The sequence below is a fragment of the Pleurodeles waltl genome, chromosome 2_2 (assembly GCF_031143425.1).
Source record: "Pleurodeles waltl isolate 20211129_DDA chromosome 2_2, aPleWal1.hap1.20221129, whole genome shotgun sequence".
Lineage (NCBI taxonomy): Eukaryota > Metazoa > Chordata > Amphibia > Caudata > Salamandridae > Pleurodeles > Pleurodeles waltl.
In genome coordinates, this window is record NC_090439.1 from 206,730,679 (window position 1) to 206,755,189 (window position 24,511).

At 46.9% G+C, this 24,511-nt stretch overlaps 1 protein-coding gene across 5 annotated transcripts in view; it reads right to left on the reverse strand.

The window, feature by feature from the left end:
• Positions 1-24,511, reverse strand: part of TRIO (trio Rho guanine nucleotide exchange factor) — a 3,522,386-nt gene that overhangs the window by 873,955 nt on the left and 2,623,920 nt on the right. For all 5 annotated transcript variants that reach the window (XR_011200906.1, XM_069219639.1, XM_069219640.1 and 2 more), the window contains exon 45: positions 2,799-2,876. Coding sequence is in view for 4 of the 5 variants with exons in the window: in XM_069219639.1 (XP_069075740.1) it covers positions 2,799-2,876 (78 nt within the window). In the remaining variant the exon portion in view is untranslated. The remainder of the gene's footprint in view (positions 1-2,798; positions 2,877-24,511) is intronic.

A 24,511-nucleotide genomic window follows, 5' to 3' on the forward strand; every position in this document is an offset into this window, starting at 1 on the left:
TCTTCAGATTCGGATTGCAAGACTTCAGCAGGAATCCTCTGCATCCTTTAATTCATCTTCTACCGACGGATCAATCGCTGACTGCACTAGGAACTCTACAAAACTGCAACAAAGAAGCAAAGAGGACTTCTGCAACCTTGTAACTTCCGCTCCTGCAAGCAACTGCAACAGTTTCCAGGTCGTGCATCCTCCGAGGTCTGCCTGTCTTCAGTCTGCACCAGAAGACCCAAGGGAATCTCCCGCGGAGTGAAGGAGTCACTTCCCTGCTTCAGCAGGCACCTCTCTCCAGCAACATGGGTGGTGGACTAAAGTGACTCCGGCAGACCCACGGTCCAGCTGTCCAACTATGGTGCAGTTAAGAGCTTGCCTCCCCACGCAATTCAGTACCCCCGTGCACCGCATGACTAGCTGTTGCTAAGTCTTGTGTGCAACCTTCAAAGAAGTTCTTCGGGCACAGCACAGCTTAGGCCCCCTGCATTCCATCCTGTGATGCACAGCTTCATGAGTGGTTCTCCGGCGGTGTGGGAATCCTTTGTGTCTCCATTTGCACCTCCTTTGTCCGTCATTCCTGTGCACGCTGCCTCGTCTTCTGAGGGCTCTCTGTCTCCCCCTTCTGGGTATAGGCCACAGGACCCTCCTGGTCGCAGGGTGCGCCATTTTCGGCTACCCGCGAGCTTTACGTTTAACAAGGGTTGTTGGCGAAATCCAACAACACAAACCAGACTGCATTCATCCATCCGGCGTGGGACATCTTCTGCACCAACCAAGAACCCGCATCTGCCTTCTTTGGTGCAATACTGACTTTGTCTTCTCACCGATGGTTCCACTTTTGCACCTTCATACGGGTTAGCAGGGGCTCCTGTTCTCCCTGGACTCTTCAGTGCTTCTTTGACTTGGTGCCCTTCGTCTACAGGTCTTCAGGTCCAGGAATCCATCATTGGTGTCCTGCAGTCTCTTCTGGTTCTTGCATTATCTTCTATCACGACTTCTGGTGTGTTTTAGGGAACTTGCTGTGTTTTACTCCTGATTTTCTGGGCTCTGGGGTGGGGTACATTACTTACCTTTGGTGTTTTCTTACACTCCCGGCACATACTCTACACACTACCCTTGCCTAGGTGGGAAACCAACTTTCGCATTCCACTATTTTAGTATATGGTTTGTGTTCCCCTTAGGCCCATTGCAACCTATGGTGATTTCCACTATTTGAACTATTTTTCTACTGTGTACTTACCTATTTCTGGTTACTAGTGTATATATTGAGTATTTACTTCCTAAGAGAGTATAGTCTCCAAAGTATTTTTGGCATTGTGTGACTAAAATAAAGTACCTTTATTTTTGTAACACTGAGTATTGTCTTTCATATGTGTAAGTACTGTGTGACAACAGTGGTATTGCCAGAGCTCTGCATGTCTCCTAGTTCAGCCTTGGCTGCTCTGCCTTCAGGCTACCTCTAGACAGCCTGGCTTCTAGACACTGACTACATTTCACTAGTAAGGGATAACTGGACCTGGTATAAGGTGTAAGTACCTTTGGTACCCACTACAAACCAGGCCAGCCTCCTACACAGTTGCTACTGCAGAGCTCGTATATGCCACCTGGCATGGATCACCATCAGGATGCAGAAAGCCATGAGGCTCAGCAGCCTCAGAGTCATTCTCAATGCCATCCAAGACAGGCTAAAACATCAGTATTATAGCCTGAATATCCTGGACTCGCCGTTTGGGAGGACAGGCCCAAAAACTGCACTGTGTCCAGAACAGCTCCAAAGAAAGGGAGTGTCTGAGAGGGAGTTAAGTGTGACCTCTGCACGTTTATAGAGAGCCCCAGCAAATGCAGGAGGTTCACTGTACTCTGGAGGTGGGAGGAGACACCCCGGGGTGAGCCTGTCTTCAACAGCCAGTCGTCGATGTAGGGGAAGACTGAAACCCCTAGCCAGCACAGATGAGCTGCAACCACCTCCATCACATTTGTGAACACCTATGGGGCGCTGGTAAGCCAAAGGGGAGCGCGGTAAACAAAGTTCTCATGACATACCACAAACTGCACGTAACGTCTGTGGGCAAGCAGGACGGGAATGTTGAAGTCCAACGCTACCGTTCAGTCTCCAGGGTCCATGGCAGATAGGACCTGAGTCAGACTGAGCATTTTGAACTTCTCCTTTCTGGGGAAGAGAATGAGAGACCGGAAGGTCTAGGGTAGACTGTTTCCTTTTGGGCACCAGAAAGTTGCGGGAATAACAACTACAACCAACGTCTGCCACTGGTACCCTCTCTATGGCTACCTTGGCCAAGAGAAGTGGCATGAAGTGGGGAACTCTCACTTGGATTTTTTGTGCTTGCTTTTAGAATTGTCTTTTGACTTCATCTTCAACTTACCCGAAGAATGTGACCTGGAACAGCACTGAAACTTGGATGCGGAGACAACCTGGAACTCGCTTCTCGTGTCTAATGACCTACAGCTTTGGCTCATGCTCCCCGATGGCCTTAGGGTCCATAAAGCACATCTAGTTACAGAAATCTGGACATGCTTGGAGGTCAAGTACAAAAGGCAGATGACGTCCTAGTCCATGTCCGACATCTGTTTCCTTCAGGTGCAGCATTGTTTAAAGGCTGTAGTCTTTGCATTTAAAAGGTGAGGAATCTGTGGCTCTAAGTACTGAACAGAAATTTCCCTATAGATGGTATGGGACAATTACGTTTTTTATTTGTTTAGATGCTGCATTCAAACTCATTTCAGAAGAGAAAACTGGTCTCAGAAAAACATTTTTGTGAAATGGAAATATTAAATTTGGAACTTACATCGAATCCTTGTAGCCGTCCAACATTCATCATATCATTACACCGTTTAGGTATGACAGACATTACATCCAAAGCTCTCTGAAGAAAACACAAGGGAAATAACCATCCATTATTTAGAACTTTTCAGAAAGGCTATGCAATTGCTACATTTGTCTGTCATCAGTGATGTCAACATAAAAGTATAATGGAGCTTGAATGATTTGTTTTTTAGGAAGACACTAAAGTAAGTAGTTACAATACTTTCTAAATGGGATCCTGGGGATCTGAAAGCCATACATTCCAAATGAAGCTATATTTTCCACATAACACCGAAATCGTTTTTGGAACTCATAGAATGGTTAGATTTAGGGACAAATATAGGTCCCTACGTTGATGAAGGTAAACGTCAAGCCAGCCAAGGTGAAGACACACAATGTACAGGACCAATGCAAGGCTTGTCTTAATTTATAAATACGTTTAAGTTTTGACATCACCATCCTGCTTCATGCCTTGAATGCTTAAGAGCCAGATGGGCTTGAAATAATAAACAAATGTGTCTGTAGGAAGTTGGCTCTGTAAATACTGTCTCAAAGTGAGAGATAGTGTGCACATAGTCCTAGGGATGCCCTTAGAGGTTTATAGTGGCAAAATGAGATAATACTAATGCTCTATTTTGTGAAAGTGTGTCGAGTAGTAGGCTTATCAGACGGTATTGTTAAGCATTTGTTGTACACACACAGGCAATAAATGAGGAACACACACTCAAAGACTTGGCTCCAGGCCAAAAGGTTTTTATATAGAAAAATACCTTTTCTTAATTTAGTTTAGAACCACAAGATTCAAGATTTGAGGTAAGTACATAAAATGCAAGGTACTTCACACAGATAAGTATAGAACTTTGATTCAAAGCAGTAGTACACACAGCTTATTGCCATTTTAACTAAAACTATTTTAAAAATGAACACAGTGCACAAATCGACAGTTCCTGGGGGAGGTAAGTTTGGTTACGTTTCTGAGGTAAGTAAAGAACTTACACAGTCAGTCTCCTGGGCATAGGCAGCTCACCGTTGGGGGTTCAAGGCAACCCCAAAGTCACCGAACCAGCAACACAGGCCCGGTCAGGTGCAGAGATCAAAGGAGGGCCCAAAGCACATAGGCGCCTATTGAGAAGAGGGGTGCTCCGGTTTCAGTCTGCTAGCAGATAAGTACCTGTGTCCTCGGGGAGCAGACCAGGGGTGGTTTGTAGAGCACTGGGGAGGGACACAAACAAGCATACAAAACACACCCTCAGCGGAACAGGGACGGCCGGGTGCAGTGTGCAAAGTAGGAGTTAGGTTTGCAATTGAAAGCAATGGAGGGACCCTGGGGTCCCTTAGGCGATGCAGGCAGGGTACAGGGGGGCTTCTCGGGCCAACCACAGACTGGGCTAAGAAGAGGGCCGCCTGCTGGTCACTCCTGCACTGGAAGGTGGTTCACTTGGTCCTGGGGGCTGCGGGTGCAGTACCTACTCCAGGCGTCGGGTTCCTTTGTTACCAGGCAGTCGCGGTCAGGGGGAATTCAGGAGGCTGGCCTGGCTTATAGTGGGTACCTGAAGGTACTTACACCTTGTGCCAGGTCCAGTTATCCCTTATTAGCAGATGAGTAGTGTTGTAGCAGCTTAGGCTGATAGAGGTAGCTATAGCAGAGCAGCTTAGGAAGAACTAGGAGACATGCAAAGCTCCTACTATAAAACTTATATCATATACCACTATATCATAAGAATCACAATACTCAGAGTTACTAAAAATAAAGGTACTTTATTTTAGTGACAATGTGCCAAAAATATCTCAGAGGATATACTCCCTTAGGAGTTAAGTAAAATACACAAAATATACACACAAACCAAAATCAGGTAAGTAAACAGAAAAGTAGTGAAAACACTGTAGAATACAATAGGATGCAATAGCTCTTGGGGCAAAACAAACCATAGACTAAGAAAGTGGAATGCAAACCTCTTGGGGACCCCAGGCCTAGTGTAGTGTGTAGAGGGTCGCTAGGAGTGTAAGAAAACACTAAGGGTGTCCAAGATACCCCACCCCAAGACCCTGAAAAGTAGGAGTAAAGTTACCCTACTTCCCCAGAAACACACCAAAATTGTGATAGGAAATTCTGCACAGCACTGAAGACAGATCCCAGGACCTGTAAAGGAAGGGGACCAAGTCCAAGAGTCACGAAAGTGTCCAGGGAGGGTAGGGGCCCACTAAACCCCGGATGAAGGTGCAAAATGGCTGCCTCCGGGTGGAAGAAGCTGAAGATTCTGAAACAACAGAAGATGCAAAGAACTTCTCCTCTGCACAGAAGATGTCCCACGGCGTGCTGGAGGATGCAGTCGTTTCCAAACAGAAAGACCGCAAACAAGCCTTGCGAGCTGCAAGGGTCGCGGTTGAAGAAAATGGGTGCTGCCAGGGCCCAGGAAGGACCAGGAGGTCGCCCCTTTGAGGAGGAGACAGAGGGGGCGCTCAGCAACACAGAGATCCCACGCAGAAGCAGGCAGCACCCACAGAAGCACTTGAACAGGTGTTCAAGAAATCTAAGCATGGCGGTCATCTCAACACTACAAGGGAGGGTCCCATGAAGCCGGTGGTCAACTCAGAGAGTTGAGCAATGCAGGATGGAGTGCTGGGGACCTGGGCTATGCTGTGCACAAAGGATTCCTTACAAAAGTGCACAAAAGCCCTAGCAGCTGCCGTTCACGCAGTACACAGGATTACTGTCTGGCGTGGGGAGGCAAGGACTTACCCACACCAAATTTGGACAGATGGACCACTGAACTGTCGGGGTCACTTGGATCCAGCTCCTGTGTTCCAGGGACCAAGCTCGTCAAGAAGAGAGGGGACCCGGAGGACTGGTGATGCAGAAGTTTTGTGCCTCTGTTAGCAGGGGGAAGATTCCGTCGACTCACGGGAGATTTCTTCTTGGCTTCCAGTGCAGGGTGAAGACAGACAGCCCTCAGAGCATGCACCACCAGGAAACAGTTGAGAAAGCCGGCAGGATTAGGAGCTGCAATGTTGCTGGTAGTCTTCTTGCTACTTTGTTGCGGTTTTGCAGGCGTCCTGGAACAGTCAGCGGTCAATCCTTGGCAGAAGTCGAAGCCGGAGATGCAGAGGAACTCTGGTGAGCTCTTGCAATCGTTATCTGAAGAGAAGCTCACAGGAGAGACCCTTAATAGCCCTCAGAGGAGGATTGACCACCTAGGCAGGTAAGCACCTATCAGGAGGGGTCTCTGACATCACCCGCTAGCACTGGCCACTCAGAGGCCTCCACTGTGCCCTCATACCTCTGCATTGAAGATGGCAGAGGTCTGAGACACACTGGAGGAGCTCTGGGCAATACCCCTGGGGTGGTGATGGATAGGGGAGAGGTCACTCCCCTTTCCTTTGTCCAGTTTCGCGCCAGAGCAGGGGCTGGGGGATCCCTGAACCGGTGTAGACTGGTTTATGCATGGAGGGCACCATCTCTGCCCATCAAAGCATTCCCAGAGGCCAGGAGAGGCTACTCCTCTCAGGCCCGTAACACCTAATTCCATAGGGAGAGGGTGTAACACCCTCTCTAAGAGGACATCCTTTGTTCTGCCTTCCTGGGACTGGGCTGCCCAGACCCCAGGAGGGTAGAAGCCTGTCTGTGGGTTGGCAGCAGCGGTAGCTGCAGTGAAAACCCCAGAAAGCTAGTTTGGCAGTACCTGGGGTCGATGCTGGAGCCCCAGGGATGCATGGGATTGGCACCCCAATACCAGATTTGGCATGGGGGGGACAATTCCATGATCTTAGACATGTCAAATGGCCATATTCGGAGTTACCATTGTGAACCTACATATAGGTATTGACCCATATGTAGTGCACGCATGTAATGGTGTCCCCGCACTCACAAAGTCCGGGAAAATTGCCCTGAACAATGTGGAGGCACCTTGGCTAGTGCCAGGGTGCCCTCACACTTAGTAACTTTGCACCTAACCTTCACCAAGTGAGGGTTAGACATATAGGTGACTTATAAGTTACTTAAATGCAGTGTAAAATGGCTGTGAAATAACGTGGATGTTATTTCACTCAGGCTGCAGTGGCAGTCCTGTGTAAGAATGGTCTGAGCTCCTTATGGGTGACAAAAGAAATGCTGCAGTCCATAGGGATCTCCTGGAACCCCAATACCCTGGGTACCTAGGTACCATATACTAGCAAATTATAAGGGTGTTCCAGTGTGCCAATCCGAATTGGTAAAAATGGTCACTAGCCTGCAGTGACAATTTTAAAGACAGAGAGAGCATAAGCACCGAGGTTCTGGTTAGCAGAGCCTCAGTGACAGAGTGAGGCACCACACAGGAACACATTCAGGCCACAAATTATGAGCACTGGGGTCCTCGCTAGCAGGATCCCAGTGAGACAGGCAAAAACAAATTGACACACAAGTAAAAATGGGGGTAACATGCCAGGCAAGATGGTACTTTCCAACAGGGAGCCTCTGGATCCTCTCTGCAGGCGTTAATGTCGGAGTGCAGGGGGGTCGACTCAGGTTACTCATGTCGTCGTAGTCGCCTGGGAGTCCTCTGCGGTGTTAGTTCTCTTGAACTCGAGCCTGGGGCGTCAGATGCAGAGTAAGAAGTCTCACCCTTCTGGCGGGAAGAGAGAGTTCTTTAAATTTGCATAGTTGTGGCAGTTTTTTAACAGTGCCTCTGTTCTCGGGAGTTTCTTGGTCCCTCGGGTTCAGGGCAGGCATCTGAGTCCTCAGAGGCGGCTGGTCCTGGTCAGATGCGCCGCTGTGCAGGTTCTTTGAGTCTGGAGACAGGCCAGGCGGGCTGGGGCCAAGTCAGTTGTAGTATCCGTCGTCTCTGCGGTGCTTTCAGGTCAGCAGTCCTTCTTCTTCTTGTAGGTTGCAAGAATCTGCTTTACTGGGTTCAGGGTCACCCCTAAATACTAAATTTAGGGGTGTGTTTAGGTCAGGGAGCAGTAGCCATTGGCTACTGTCCTGGAAAGTGGCTACACTCTCTTTGTGCCTCCTCCCTGAGGAGAGGAGGGCACATCCCTACTCCTAATTGGGGGAATCCTCCAATCTCAAGATGGAGGATTTCTAAAATCAGGGGTCACCTCAGCTCAGGGTACCCTAGGGGCTGTCCTGACGGGTGGGTGGCTCCTCCTTGTTTTTCTCATCATCTCCTCCAGTCTTGCCACCAAAAGTGGGGGCAGTGGCCGGTGGGGTGGGCAACTCCACTAGCTGAGATGCCCTGGGGTGCTGTAACAAAAGGCATGAGCCTTTGAGGCTCACCGCCAGGTATCACAGTTCCTGCAGGGGGAGGTGAGAAGCACCTCCACCCAGTACAAGCTTTGTTCCTGGCCACAGGCACTCACCCCATGTAGCCAGAAACGTATCTGGTATGTGGCAGGCTGGCAGAAACTGGTCAGCCTACACTAGAAGTCAGGTAGGTATTCAGGGGACATCTCTAAGATGCCCTCTGGGTGTATGTTACAATAAATTGCACACTGGTATTTGCGTGCATTTATTGAGCTGAGAAGTTTGATACCAAACTTCCTAGTTTTCAGTGTAGCCATTATGGAACTGTGGAGGTCGTGTTTGACAAACTCCCAGACCATATGCTCTTATGGCTACCCTGCACTTACAATGTCTAAGATTTTGCTTAGACACTGTAGGGGAATAGTGCTTATGCACATACAGTATGTCCTCACCTGTGGTATAGTGCACCCTGCCTTAGGGCTGTAAGACCTGCTAGAGGGGTGACTTACCTATGCTACAGGCAGTGTGAGGTTGGCATGGCACTCTGAGTGGAGTGCCATGTCGACTTAGTAATTTCCTCCCTACCAGCACACACAAGCTGAGAGGCAGTGTGCATGTGCTGAGTGAGGGGTCCCCACGGTGGCATAAGACATGCTGCAGCCCTTAGAGACCTTCCCTGGCATCAGGGCCCTTGGTACTGTCGTAGTTTGGACTCTTGCTCTGAGCAAGACTGCTGGTCTCAGGATGACAGTACTTTCGTTTGTAGGTGACTAAGTTTCTTCCTACAACTAGTTGTAACTGTTGTCCAAACCTTACCGGCTTACTAGCAGTACTTCACCAGAAACACAATAGTAAAGAGGTGATCTGTAGCAGTCGCTTACGCATGGACTCAAAATAAGATCTCTCAGGGTTGTCATGGTTAAACGGAAATTACCCTTTTCTCACAGATTATTATGTCTCATACAAACAAAGGCAATAACACAGATGCAGTGAAGTTATAATAGTTTTTTATTTAACATAACTGCAATTTGTTATAAGTTGCATGAATTGCAATGATTAGGATAATGAATATACCAAGCAACAGTATTGTGAAGAGGAGAGTCATTGTTATAAAGACCCCTACCATTATGCAATATATAACAGGAATATATGTATAGGTATAAAAATGTAATAAGCCCTAATACCCTAAGGAGAATAGGTCTAACCTCCTACCTAAAAAAGGAGAGCTGAGTTCGTTAAACCTAATCTGCCAAAACCGTGTCCATGAGAGGAGCCCCCAACCCTCGTTACCTTGGAATGAGGTTTCTATCTCAGACTCCGCAGGGACACGAAGACTGGGTCAGCGTCAAGATGACTGTAGCATCGGTATCAGCGATGGTGGCGATGCCCTCTGGTCGGAATCCCTCTGATTATCTGTCTAAAAGTGTGTTGTATTTATACAGATCTACAAGGTCCCCTGACATAAGTGTTATTCATAACAATAGATAACAGGCATGCTTGGGACGGCAATTAATATCAACAATCCCTCGAAAGTATAGAGAGGGAAAATCCCTAAGTGTGAATGCCTACTGTATGTTTGTCTTCCGTGCTTGATCTTGACGCCTTGGCGCAGTGACACTGATAATAGAACCCATAACAAGTGGCCTAACTATAAACAAGGCCGCCATTTTAAAGGAAATAAATAATTAAATGGACTAAGACAGAGCAAGCTAAGTAGGTTAAAAGTCACTGGGTGACGGGGGCACGAGTTTACAAGCCTACGGCTAAGCTAACTCCTGTTATCCCGTTAAAACAAACTAGGATTCACTACACCCTCCCTATTGCCGTAACAGGTATGATGAAGGTAAGGAAACCCAATCGCTAAAAAAGCTGCTACTGAACTAAAAAGCCAAAAAACGAAAAATAAAATGTACGTAATGACAAAAATAAATGCTGTGTGTTAAAATACGTTTCAAAAAACATTCAGAGATGTTAATATCAACTATGACAAGTACAGCAAACTTTCAGTTAAATTGCTAGTTTTTAGAACCGGGAACTGGCAAGCGAATTCACCAAATTATGTGCTATATGCAGGATCTTGAAGAATGTCATCGAAGTCACCATTCAAGGATCTTAAAAATGAGTCAACATCGTCTGAAGTGAAATTGAGAGCAGGACGGACAAACGGATCCACAGAGCAGAAGTGAGCCATATTCATCGGTGTATCGACACTCGCTGCAGCGTCCTCATCCATGTTAGTTTGTATAACAGAAGGCTCATAGGTGGCCTCGCGGAGCAACCTCAGTCTCAAGGGGCATGACCGTGTATGAACCCTCATCGGGGACATCAGCAGTTCGTGGTCCACAGGAGATGTTGGTGCAACAGCAAGACAGACCATAGGCAGATGTTCAAAGAGACACCAAATGCAGCGGAACACCGGTTGTACACACCAGAGTAGAGGCCGGAATGACAATGACCAGTCAAACTCTAGTTCCACCAGCAAAGGTGTACCGAAGATCCGAACCATGCGTTCACGGCACAGCGGGGTTGACGGGAGCGGCTCCATTGCTCTGTGTCGCTGGAAAAAAACAACCACTGCGAATCAGAAAAAATAGCAGTAGTAGTCCGACAATTAAAGCCAAAATAATTGGAAAGCCACCAAACACACTGGAAAAGAGAGAATGGATGGCTGATGGGATGACTCCGAAGACAGTCTGGAAGATGGACACGAAACCAGACCCGACAGCCTTAAAGAAATTAACAATCCCAGTGGTGCTTGAAGCATTGAATATTCTGGATACCAACTCTCCAAAGTGTATGGGGAAATCGGTATTTAAAAGGGATTGTATCTCGGCTGATGATCTCGCAACCTGGAGAGCATACGTCTCTTTTGCGGATGTCAAGGCGACCTGTTTTTGAAACAATAGCGCCTTCAGTCTACTCAACTTGTCATAGTTCACATTAATAGTATCAATGTGGGGCCACATTTCAGATACGTGTATCTCTCGTGTGGGGGGAAACAAAACATGGCCACAACACGTAACGACCTTCGTGACTGAGATTGCGTAGGCAATTCCAGGTCGCAAGCCGCAACAGCTGTCATCGCTCAGTAGAACATAACTCCCATTAGAAAGTACATGAAACACTGAACGAATCAAGGGGACGGGAATACCCTTCAGAAAACAGGCCAAATTCGCGACCTCCGCATTGCAAAGACCGTGAAGAGACACCTGTTTGCATATCATGGAATGACGAACATTAGTCTCACATTCACTTCCGCTAAGAAAGACCTCCTGTTTGCCGTTCAGACATCGATACTCAAAGGGCAACTCCCACTCTTCCTTAATAAAGCTATATCCTAGTTGTTCATAGCGTCCCACTGCAAGATGTTTCAGGCAGTTCGAGAAACGAAAGGTCGAAAACGGTAAATTAATAATGCCGTGTAGGAGCCAGATAGTTGAAGGACTCTCTGCTACTGTGAAGGGCAACTTATCTAATTTTTCTACTTGAAGCAATGTAAAACGAGCCTCCCTTTTAGCCATTGTCTCTTGTTCCCTGGAAAAATTAAAAGCAGCGAATAGTTCACTCCCATTAATGTATTTCCATGGAATGTGGCCACTTCTCAGCGTCTGCAATGCCCAACCCAGCTGCATGATGGAACGTAGCTGTGTTTGCCCATGATATAACCGGGACAAATCAGTCTGAGTGATATCAATAGCAGATGACACTATATTCGACAGTGAGTATATCCTGTTGGATAGGGTGTTCATGCCATTATCGACAACAGCCAATGTTTTTTCCAAATTCTCCTTATCAAGTTGCCGTAAACGTGCAGCAGCCTCAATTTGAGAAAGTTTCCAAATTTCATTATACATAGCATATAAAAACCGTTTCGAGTGCTGCTTCCTAGGACCCAATAGGAAATCTTGTAAATCTATACTGTCTGAAAGAGTGTTCAGGTGTTGTTTAACCGCTGTTAAAGTGTTTGTCTGCACCCATTGCTGGCACAGCTTACCTACACTGTATGTTGTAATGATACCAGTATGTTGACCTGATAGAAAGCGAGGGTCTGGCCTATGAATGGAAAAACCCCTTGAAGAGTTCAAAAACCGCTTCTGACACTCATCAGTGTCTGAGGGCCATACCAACCATCCCCCGGGACGGGAAAGTGAAGAATTATAAGTACCAGCCTTAACCAATGCATCTAGCCTGTCCTCTGAATCATTAAGAAAGTGTTGCCAATCTCCAAATCTTGTCGGTGTAGGAATATTGGGCGTGTTTAAATCTTTAATTTTTGCTAACCCCAGACACGATGTCTGCTCAACAGTGTCATTCAAGAAAATCATTTGTACAGGAATTAAGCAAGCTCGAAACAAAGCTTCTATACCCTGAGTTTGCTAATCTTGTGTTCCCCATACACTCTTCAAATCGATAGTGTTCTTCCAATATTCATAACCTTCAATCGAGAGACGGGAAACAAAGGGGTCTGAATAAATCAGTTTTGTATCTGTTAGCAATAGTTTTCTAAAATGTGTTGTAGGTAATTTAAAATAATATGATTCAGCTTTCTTCGTATCATGCCCAGAAAAGTATGTGAATTTGTCGTTGTAATACTTTGGACTCCCCACCCGTGGAGTTGAACAGTGTTCCCATTGTGTGTAGTTAAAGAGTGGCATATATCTAGTTGCACGGTGCAGGTAGTGATGTCCCCAATTGTTATAGCAGAACATTTCCCCATAATTCATTGTATAATCATATACATCATCACTCCCAAAAGCGGAGTAGTCCTTCATCTCAGTTAGCATGGAATCAACTGTTTGGACATCCCAATCATCAGAGACAACATTAGGTGTAATAACATCAGACATAGAAATCTTGAACACGTATGGTATTTGAATTATCTCTGTAGGCCCGTAGATATCGAACGGAACTTTGTCCAAGACAATCCCATCAGGAATTGGAATAGCCGTAATATTGACAGGGGACAAATCACGCCGGACCTTATGTGATGAACGATGTGGTGTTAAAATTACATCAACAGGCTCCACTGAGGAGCGATCAGCAATATAGTGACCATTAATTAGTAAAAAGAAAACAGTCACAAACCCAATCCATAAAAAAAATGCAATAAATGTCAAACAAAACCAGAGATAGTTCCATGGATATATCAAATAGTTCTGCTTAAGCCATCGATAGAATTGGCTACCTCTCGAACATTTTCCAGTCTCAGTAGAGGATGAATCTGAAGAAAAATCATCAATGTCTATAAAATAGCCAGAGGAAGTCTCCGCAAACACAGGACCCATGGAACTCTCATCCACTGCTCGTGGAAGTTCTTGATAGACAACGTTATTAGTCGTGGAAATGTTCGTGTAAAATACAGCCAAATCCTGCAGCGGGGAGTCCTCCGAAGGTGTTACTGGAACCAACAAAAGTTCATTGTCCGCCCTCCCCATGGTCGAGGAAGTGTTCGGAACAACAGCTGACATAGTTGCATAGTCAGAAGTAGCGATGGTCATCCTACCATGTAGAGGGATGTCCTGTTGGGTAGTGAGAGGGGATCGGGAACTACCCAAGGGACCTCCTGGTCTACTGTGAAGAATCGGCCACATGGTGTAATTTGATGTCATCAATGGAGATAAATCTGTTGGATTTGGAACCAGACAACAGTGGAAGGATGACAGTCCTGGTGCCTTTTATCCCCAAGACCGGTACAGGGGCTCTGTATGATGGACCAAACTCTTTTTTCACAGCGATCTTCTCACGAACCAGATCCCCAATGTTAGGAATCCAGCCAGTCGAAGTTTTCGCCAAGTCCCTTATTCCCAAGGTGGCAGCACTTGCAGAACATTTATCATCACTGAATTGTTGAAGCTCCTGCAAAACAGCGAGACGTTCTTTTATGTCAAATGGTGTTTCTGCTGCCACCATACCAGGGGCATCAAGATCGGGAACATACATAGTCGTCCCAAAGAGAACCTCATATGGAGACTTTTCCCCCAAGGACCGTCTTGGCAGATTATTCAGTGCTCTCTGGACCCCATATAGGTGATGTAACCAATTGCGGCCTGAACCTAATACTCGAGCTGTTAAGGACTGCTTTAGATCACGATTCCGCCTCTCCACGAATTTCCCTCGGGATGGTATGGTTAGGAGTAATGGAGTTCAACACCCATCGTCCTCATGGTGTCCCTGAAAGCCTTAGAGGCAAATGCAGGGCCCTGGTCCGAATGGAATGCTGCAACCGCATATGTACCGATAAAGATCAGCAAATCTTTTATAACAGTCTGGGCGTCAGCCAACCGCTGTGGCCATACCCACAGGAATCTAGAACAGGAATCTACAGCCACTAAAATGTATTTGTATGCACCATCAGGTTGCAAGGGACCACAGTGGTCCAGGTACACACAATGGAGTGGCTTGTCTGACACTAAGAGAGATGTCTGCGGAGGGCGTCTGATATTTGAGCCCTTAATCTGCTGACAAATGTCACAGCAAAGGACATACGTTTTAGTCCGTCTGCATAGACCAGGCCACCAATACCGTTGTTGTAGAATGGTGATAGTGGCCTGTATACCAGCATGTGCAGAAGCGACACCCTCATGTGCAGCTGTAATCAGCCCCAATCTGTGATCTTCATTTGGGATCACTCGATCACCAACATCAGGAATTGTTGCAAAAGCAACATTCTGTGCACTGATATGATATGTATAGTTCGTAGGGTATCCTTTCGGAAGGGGCTTGCCTGCAGGCGAGGCATTAACGGCAATCAGTATTTCATTATCCAACCTCGACCGAGAACGAGTCACTGCAGCCACAGAAGCCGTAGCTACTGAAGCTTTGGCTGCTTCATCAGCCAATGTATTACCGGCAACATGTATTCCTACACGTTGGTGCCCCAATGTGTGAACTACATGAACACATGGCAGCTTATCCTTAAGATCAGCCACCCTTCCCCACAATATTTTGTGTTTAATGGTGTTCCCTTTAGAATCTCTAAACCCGTTCAGTATCCAATGATTGAGATATTCATTGTATGACTGGACGCAGTAATACGAATGACAGACGATCAAAGTCTGTGTTCCTGGCTCTGAATGTTCGAGCGCTAGAAGAAGAGCCTTAAGCTCGGCCAACTGGGCTGTGCAGTCCCCTAGGGTCTGAGTGTAGGTATTATGAGGATGGAAAACTCCGTCTTCCATTACCCCGCACACGGCTGCGCAAGCTGCAGAGTATTGATGTTTAGTACCCACAGCCGGTTGTGCCGATCCGTCAGTGTAAATGATGGTATCATAACTGTCTATTGGCAATATATGTAAGGGAGCGGGGTACTCCTGTTCATACTGGAGAAATTCTTGTGTCTGAAGTCTTGGATCAAACACATAATCAACATCAGTGGCGGTCAGAGATGTTGCCCATTGGATCCAGCGTGGATGTAATGCCTTAGCGTTTGGAACGCTCGCTTTGGTGACAGCCTCTAAGGCCGGTACCGGGGAGACAACAATAATGCGCTTCCCTTGGGCAAGTGGCCTCTCCTTTATGACCTCCATCTGAACTGCTGTCAGAATTTTTTCAGTAGGAGCAAAATGTTTCTCTGCATTGGGGTACAAATGTGATTTGTATGCTATCGGCACCGTGTCACCCTCATTAAAGGTGACATGGGTAAATCCAAGGGCACCAGCTATTATTCTGATGACCAAATTTGTTTTATTGTCACGTGTGTACAAGTGTCTAGCCTCCAGCATGTCCCGTTGTATATCTCTAAGGATGTGTGTGTGTGCAATTGTCCATCGCCTGCTAGAAAAATTGGGCTGAATTAAGTCATATAGTGGCTTGAAGCGTTCAGCGTAATCTGGAATGTATGTTCTGCCAAAATTAAAGAAACCCAGTAATGACTGTAATTTCTTAAGCATGTTTGGAGGCTGTAGCTGAGCACACTTCTCTAAGAAGTGCGGGGCCAGGCACTTCCCCTCGTGTGATAGTTCATATCCTAGGAACAATACACTAAGAAAGGCTATCTTGCTTTTCTTAAAATTAAATTTATATCCGAAGGCGGCAAATCCCAAAATTATCCGATCGACCCTTGCAAGATGAATGTCAAGGGTGTCATCAGTGAGATAGATATCATCCACATATGATAATGCCTCGGAATCAATCTCCTGTAAGATTGATGTGACACGGGCCGAAAACAGTCCTGGGCTGTTGTTATAGCCTTGTGGTAAACGACAAAAGCGTTTCTGAGAGCCAAAGGAAAATGCACTTAGGTCTCTACTTTCATGTGCTAAATTCTGGCAGAAAAATCCATTAGATATATCCAATGTAGTTTTGTATTTTTTACGCACTATATTATTAATCAGCGCTGTGCTGTGTGAATTTTGTATAGCATAAGTGCGTGCATGACTATTTAAGTGTCTATAATCAACCACTATTCTATATGAATGATCAGGTTTCGTAACGGGAAATAGCGGATTATTCATTGCCGATGTACAGGGCTCAATTACTCCCTGATATTCAAGTTGTGACAGTATCTCCGTCACTGGAGCTTTTGCTTCATGTTTAACAGGGTACTGTGGCTGCGGGTGTGGTGTAGACCTAACGGGAATAACATGAGAAGGAGAGTCCTTGTCCCAACTTACATGATTACAGTATAATGCAGGTGCCTGCGCCAAAGCCCAATCAGCAGCATATGCTTTTTTGTCTGCCTCCGGAACAAGATCGGAGAAAGAAGGCAAAATGACATCTTCCCCATGTGGGAGCTTGCGGACATGTTCAGGTGGCCAGTCTCTCTCGGCCAACAGGATATCACTAGTAAGTTCATCCCAGAATATTACACTAATAATGCGTTCCACGTCTCCCTCTATCTGAATTGTTAAATCATAAACCTGATCGGGTGGAAGAACGCGGCCATCCGCCGTTTCAACTGCGATATAATCGCTAGTTGCTGTCGCATCCAGATTATCTTTCAGACTCTGGTGACATATCGTGACCTCTGCCGCGCTGTCCAACAGAGTCACTGCCCACCTCTTGTTCCTCAACAGTGTTCTCAATACTACTGGCATTTTTAACTGTCAGTGCTGCCACTTTCTTCTTTTTAAACTGTGGCTTTTGCTGAGGAGTCTTTTCTTCTTTTTTAATGGTAGACTGCAGCGAGTCTTTCTTTTCTTTCACGTATTCCGGACGTCGATCTTGACGGCCCCCTCTCTCGCTACGTTTATCCGGTGCGTCCTGAAAATAACAAGAAGGACGTGAATCAGTATATCTGTCTGGAGTTCTAATGTTATCCCTATTCCTGAAATTATATCTCCTGTCGGAGTACTCCGGATGCGGAGAATCAGCTCTTTTATTTCTCCTATCCTTGAAACCCTTTTGTTTGTCCCAGCGCTGTTTAGACCCCTCTAGTGCTTGCCTTGTACCTTCCTTATGGGTGGTACTTGGTATGTCCAATTTTTGAGGTTTGGCTCCCAGCCCATCCCGTCCTATACTAGTATAGGTATCAGAGATTATTTTCAGTAGCTGTCTCTCTTGTTCATGGTGTGGAGTTTCCCGGAGACGCTGGCGTATCGCCAGTGCTACTGCTTCCCCTTTAATATTACTTAATATTATCGAGGAGACGGCGTCAAAGTTACGCATCAATTTCATCCCCAGATCTAGGGCCGGTGCAGCCCCATGCTCATTTTGTATTTGTTTCAACACTTCCGGTAAATTGGCCAGTGTAGGGGTACCATGCGTGGTAGTATAAACGGCAGCGAAGACTGTACCCCAAGTGGCACATTCATCCACCGAGGGAACCATCCCGAATGGCAAGCACATAGTGAGCAATCTATGTTTCTCCTGTGGCCCCGTATGGGGGAACACAGCTTCCAGCTGATTTGTTTTCTGAGCAATCCAGAACGGTATTTTTTCTCGATCCGAGGGCACTTTACCCATAATGGTATGCACCGTTTGTGGATTAATCCCAGTAGCCAATTGATATCCACCAGCTACTGGCGGTGCTGGACGCGCTGGTGTAGTGTTTAATGTTCGCATTACGAACTGGACCAATCGTCTATATAATGCCACTAATTCATTATATAATATCCTTAAATCTACAAGCGGCATAGTCTGTATGCCTGGGTGAGGTGTATATGTGGCAAACATGGGCCACGTAGGCCCTTCATTACTTAAAGGACCTAGCCTCACTCGTCGCAGTATATGTTGTAGGGCGCCTTCAAACCAGTTTTGATGCTCCTGATATGTGAGCGATATTTCATGATACTGGTATGCTTTGTACCTTACGGGTACGTCCGCAATGTCATAAGTGTGAAATGTGTGCGTTCGTTGGTCAGCCTCAGGAAAGGCAACCCAACAGTAAAATGTTTCTGTTTGGTATGCTTCAGTTGCTTCTATAATCAAAGTAACTTCCCCGCCCTCTTCTGTAAGGCCATGTGCTAATAAATGTTGTGTAAGTGCATGTCTAGCATTTGCAGGAATGTCTATGGTATTAGCCATAGTTGTTTAGAGAAACGGAACACCAAAATAGGGGAAGTTTTTTCCTTTTGTGAGTTCGAGCTCGAACAACCTACAGCCTACTTAGGGGTTACCTGTTTGGCTGAGGAGGATTCTCCCAAAGACCACGGACGTCTCCGTATAATGGTACTGAGGGTACCTGTTGTCTGTGAGACAGCGATAATCAGGGTAACCGTAAATTAGTGCCTAAACACCATCGTTGGTGGCGCCATGTCGTAGTTTGGACTCTTGCTCTGAGCAAGACTGCTGGTCTCAGGATGACAGTACTTTCGTTTGTAGGTGACTAAGTTTCTTCCTACAACTAGTTGTAACTGTTGTCCAAACCTTACCGGCTTACTAGGAGTACTTCACCAGAAACACAATAGTAAAGAGGTGATTTGTAGCAGTCGCTTACGCATGGACTCAAAATAAGATCTCTCAGGGTTGTCGTGGTTAAAAGGAAATTACTCTTTTCTCACAGATTATTATGTCTCATACAAACAAAGGCAATAACACAGATGCAGTGAAGTTATAATAGTTTTTTATTTAACATAACTGCAATTTGTTATAAGTTGCATGAATTGCAATGATTAGGATAATGAATATACCAAGCAACAGTATTGTGAAGAGGAGAGTCATTGTTATAAAGACCCCTACCATTATGCAATATATAACAGGAATATATGTATAGGTATAAAAATGTAATAAGCCCTAATACCCTAAGGAGAATAGGTCTAACCTCCTACCTAAAAAAGGAGAGCTGGGTTCGTTAAACCTAATCTGCCAAAACCGTGTCCATGAGAGGAGCCCCCACCCCTCGTTACCTTGGAATGAGGTTTCTATCTCAGACTCCGCAGGGACACGAAGACTGGGTCAGCGTCAAGATGACTGCAGCATCGGTATCAGCGATGGTGGCGATGCCCTCTGGTCGGAATCCCTCTGATTATCTGTCTAAAAGTTTGTTGTATTTATACAGATCTACAAGGTCCCCTGACATAAGTGTTATTCATAACAATAGATAACAGGCATGCTTGGGACGGCAATTAATATCAACAATCCCTCGAAAGTATAGAGAGGGAAAATCCCTAAGTGTGAATGCCTACTGTATGTTTGTCTTCCGTGTTTGATCTTGACGCCTTGGCGCAGTGACACTGATAATAGAACCCATAACAAGTGGCCTAACTATAAACAAGGCCGCCATTTTAAAGGAAATAAATAATTAAATGGACTAAGACAGAGCAAGCTAAGTAGGTCAAAAGTCACTGGGTGACGGGGGCACGAGTTTACAAGCCTACGGCTAAGCTAACTCCTGTTATCCCATTAAAACAAACTAGGATTCACTACAGTACCAGTTACAAGGGACTTAACTGAGTGCCAGGGCTGTGCCAATTGTGGAAGCAAAGGTACAGTTTAGGGAAAGAACACTGGTGCTGGGGCCTGGTTAGCAGGGTCCCAGCACACTTTCAAATCATAACTTGGCATCAGCAAAGGCAAAAAGTTAGGGGGTAACCATGCCAAGAAGGCATTTCCTTACACAACCCCCCCCCCCTCCCAAACGAAAGAGGATGAGACTAACCTTTCCCAAGAGAGTCTTCATTTTCTAAGTGGAAGAACCTGTAAAGGCCATATGCATTGGCATGGGCAGTCCCAGGTCGGTGTTCCACTATAAAGTCCATTCCCTGTAGGGATATGGACCACCTCAACAGTTTTGGGTTTTCTCCTTTCATTTGCATTAGCGATCTGAGAGGTCTGTGGTCAGTTTGAACTATGAAGTGAGTACCAAAAAGGTATGGTCTCAACTTCTTCAGGGACCAGACCACAGCAAACGCCTCCCTCTCAATGGCACACCAACGCTGCTCCCTGGGGAGTAACCTCCTGCTAATAAAGCAACAGGCTGGTCAAGGCCATCATCATTTGTTTGGGACAGAACTGCTCCTATCACATGTTCAGAGGCATCTGTCTGCACAACGAACTGCTTAGAGTAATCTGGAGCTTTCAAAACCGGTGCTGTGCACATTGCTTGCTTCAGGGTGTCAAAGGCCTTTTGACAGTCCAAGGTCCAGGTCACTTTCTTGGGCATTTTCTTGGAGGTAAGTTCTGTGAGGGGGGTCACTACTGACACATAATCCTTTACAAACCTCCTATAATAACCAGTCAAGCCAAGGAATGCCCTGACTTGAGTCTGGGTTTTTGGAGCTACCCAGTCCAGAATAGTCTGGATATTGGGTTGGAGGGGCTAAACTTGGCCTCCACCTACAAGGTGTCCCAAGTAAACCACAGTACTCTGCCCTATCTGACATTTAGATGCCTTGATAGAGAGGCCTGCTGCTTGCAGGGCCTGCAAAACCTTCTTCAAGTGGACCAGGTGATCCTGCCAGCTGAAGCTAAAGACAGCAATATCATCAAGATAAGCTGCACTAAAGGACTCCAAGCCAGCAAGGACTTGATTCACTAACCTTTGGAAGGCGGCAGGGGCATTCCTTAAGCCAAAGGGCATTACAGTAAACAGGTACTGCACATCAGGGGCACAGAATGCTGTTTTCTCTTTTGCTCCTGGTGCCATTCTTATTTGCCAGTACCCTGCCTTCAAGTCAAAGGTACTCAGGTATTTGGCAGCACCCAATTTATCAATCAGCTCATCTGCCCTTGGAATGGGGTGAGCATCTGTCTTAGTGACAGAATTAAGCCCTCTGTAGTCCACACAGAACCTCATCTCTCTCTTGCCATCTTTGGTGTGAGGTTTGGGGACCAAGACCACTGGGCTAGCCCAGGGATTGTCAGAGTGCTCAATCACTCCCAACTCCAGCATTTTGTGGACTTCCACTTTGATGCTTTCCTTAACTTGGTCAGACTGTCTGAATATTTTGTTTTTGACAGGCAGGCTGTCTCCTGTGTCCATATCATGGGTACACAGGTGTGTCTGACCAGGGGTTAGGGAAAAGAGCTCAGCAAACTGCTGGAGGTCTTGCCTGCAGTCAGCTTGCTTTTGTCCAGAGAGGGTGTCTGAACAGATCACTCCATCTACTGTGCCATCTTTAGGGTCAGTGGAGAGGAGATCAGGGAGAGGTTCACTCTCTGCTTCCTGGTCCTCATCTGTTACCAATAACATGTTTACATCTGCCCTATCATGGATGAGTTTTAGGCGGTTAACATGGATCACCCTCTTGGGGGTCCTGCTAGTGCCTAGGTCCACCAGGTAGGTAACCTGACTCTTTTTCTCTAGTACTGGGTAAGGGCCACTCCATTGGTCCTGAAGTGCTCTGGGAGCCACAGGCTCCAGAACCCAGACTTTCTGCCCTGGCTGAAAATCAACCATAGCAGCCTTTTGGTCATACCACATCTTCTGGAGTTGTTGGCTGGCCTCAAGGTTTTTACTTGTCTTTTCCATGTACTCTGCCATCCTTGAACGTAGGCCAAGTACATAGTTCACTATATCTTGCTTAGGCTCATGGAGAGGTCTCTCCCAGCCTGCTTTCACAAGAGCTAGTGGTCCCCTAACAGGATGGCCAAACAGAAGTTCAAAGGGGGGAAACCCTACTCCCTTCCGAGGCACCTACCTGTAGGCGAAAAGCAGGCATGGCAAGAGGACATCCCATCTCCTTTTGAGTTTTTCAGGGAGCCCCATGATCATGCCCTTCAATGTCTTGTTAAATCTCTCAACAAGACCATTGGTTTGTGAATGGTATGGTGTGGTGAATTTGTAAGTCACCCCACACTCATTCCACATATGTTTTAGGTAAGCTGACATGAAGTTGGTACCTCTGTCAGAAACTACCTCCTCAGGAAATCCCACTCTGGTAAAAATACAAATGAGTGCTTTGGCTACTGCAGGGGCAGTAGTGGACCTAAGAGGAATTGCTTCAGGGTACCTAGTAGCATGTTAGGAACACAAAAGGATGATGGACGGAGTGCTGACAATGCAAACACTCTCCCCCAGTCACAGATCTGGGTTTAATCCATCGTTCTTTTGCTCACCATGCCACCCCAGGTGGGACCCAGCCATATGCAAATCAGTCTTGACCCTGCTCCTCATGGGAACAGTCCAGCCCGAACTACCAGGACAGGTCCTCCCTGGACTGGAAACAAGCATCCTGGGACCTGTTTCAGGGTATCACCCTTCTTCAGCCAGGCTAGCTTGATTCCAGTGGCACAGTGAGCAAGGGACCTACGTCTGGGCATACCCTTCCCACTTAGGGCAACATTAGGAACACAAAAGGATGATGGACGGAGTGCTGACAATGCAAACACTCTCCCCCAGTCACAGATCTGGGTTTAATTAATCGTTCTTTTGCTCACCATGCCACCCCAGGTCGGACCCAGCCATATGCAAATCAGTCTTTACCCTGCTCCTCATGGGAACAGTTCAGCCCGAACTGCCAGGCCAGGTCCTCCCTGGACCGGAAACAAGCATCCTGGGACCGGTTTCAGGGTATCACCCTTCTTCAGCCAGGCTAGCTTGATTCCAGTGGCACAGTGAGCAAGGGACACACGTCTGGGCATACCCTTCCCACATAGGGCAACATTAGGAACACAAAAGGATGATGGACGGAGTGCTGACAATGCAAACACTCTCCCCCAGTCACAGATCTGGGTTTAATCCATCGTTCTTTTGCTCACCATGCCACCCCAGGTCGGACCCAGCCATATGCAAATCAGTCTTGACCCTGCTCCTCATGGGAACAGTCCAGCCCGAACTGCCAGGCCAGGTCCTCCCTGGACCGGAAACAAGCATGCTGGGACCGGTTTCAGGGTATCACCCTTCTTCAGCCAGGCTAGCTTGATTCCAGTGGCACAGTGAGCAAGGGACCCACGTCTGGGCATACCCTTCCCACTTAGGGCAACATTAGGAACACAAAAGGATGATGGACGGAGTGCTGACAATGCAAACAGGCTCCCCCAGTCACAGATCTGGGTTTAATCCATCGTTCTTTTGCTCACCATGCCACCCCAGGTCGGACCCAGCCATATGCAAATCAGTCTTAACCCTGCTCCTCATGGGAACAATCCAGCCCGAACTGCCAGGCCAAGTCCTCCCTGGACCGGAAACAAGCATCCTGGGACCGGTTTCAGGGTATCATCCTTCTTCAGCCAGGCTAGCTTGATTCCAGTGGCACAGTGAGCAAGGGACCCACACCTGGGCATACCCTTCCCACTTAGGGCAACATTAGGAACACAAAAGGATGATGGACGGAGTGCTGACAATGCAAACACTCTTCCCCCAGGCACAGATCTGGGTTTAATCCATCGTTCTTTTGCTCACCATGCCACCCCAGGTCGGACCCAGCCATATGCAAATCAGTCTTGACCCTGCTCCTCATGGGAACAGTCCAGCCCGAACTACCAGGCCAGGTCCTCCCTGGACCGGAAACAAGCATCCTGGGACCGGTTTCAGGGTATCACCCTTCTTCAGCCAGGCTAGCTTGATTCCAGTGGCACAGTGAGCAAGGGACCCACGTCTGGGCATACCCTTCCCACTTAGCGCAACATTAGGAACACAAAAGGAACAGTGGGGAACAGGTTCAAGACTGATTTGCATATGGCTGGGTCCAAACTGGAATGGCATGGACAGCAAAAAAACAATGGATTTAGGCCCAGATCACTGTACTGGGGGTGAATGTTTGACAATGTTCAGCATTCCGTCCATCACTTGTTGTTTTTGCATTTGTTGCCCTAAATGGGAAGGGTATGCCCAGACGTGGGTCCCGTGCTTCCCATGCCATTGGATTCAAGCTAGCTTGGCTGATGAGGGGTGAAAGCCCGAAACTGGTCCCAGGACGCTTGTTTCCAGTCCAGTGAAGACCTGGCCTAGCAGTTCGGGCTGGACTGTTCCCATGGGGAACAGGGTCAAGACTGATTTGCATATGGCTGGGTCCAAACTGGAATGGCATGGGCAGCAAAAGAACGATGGATTTATGCCCAGATCACTGTACTGAGGGTGAATGTTTGACAATGTTCAGCATTCCGTCCATCACTTGTTGTGTTTACCTAGTAGCATGATCCACTACTACTAGGAT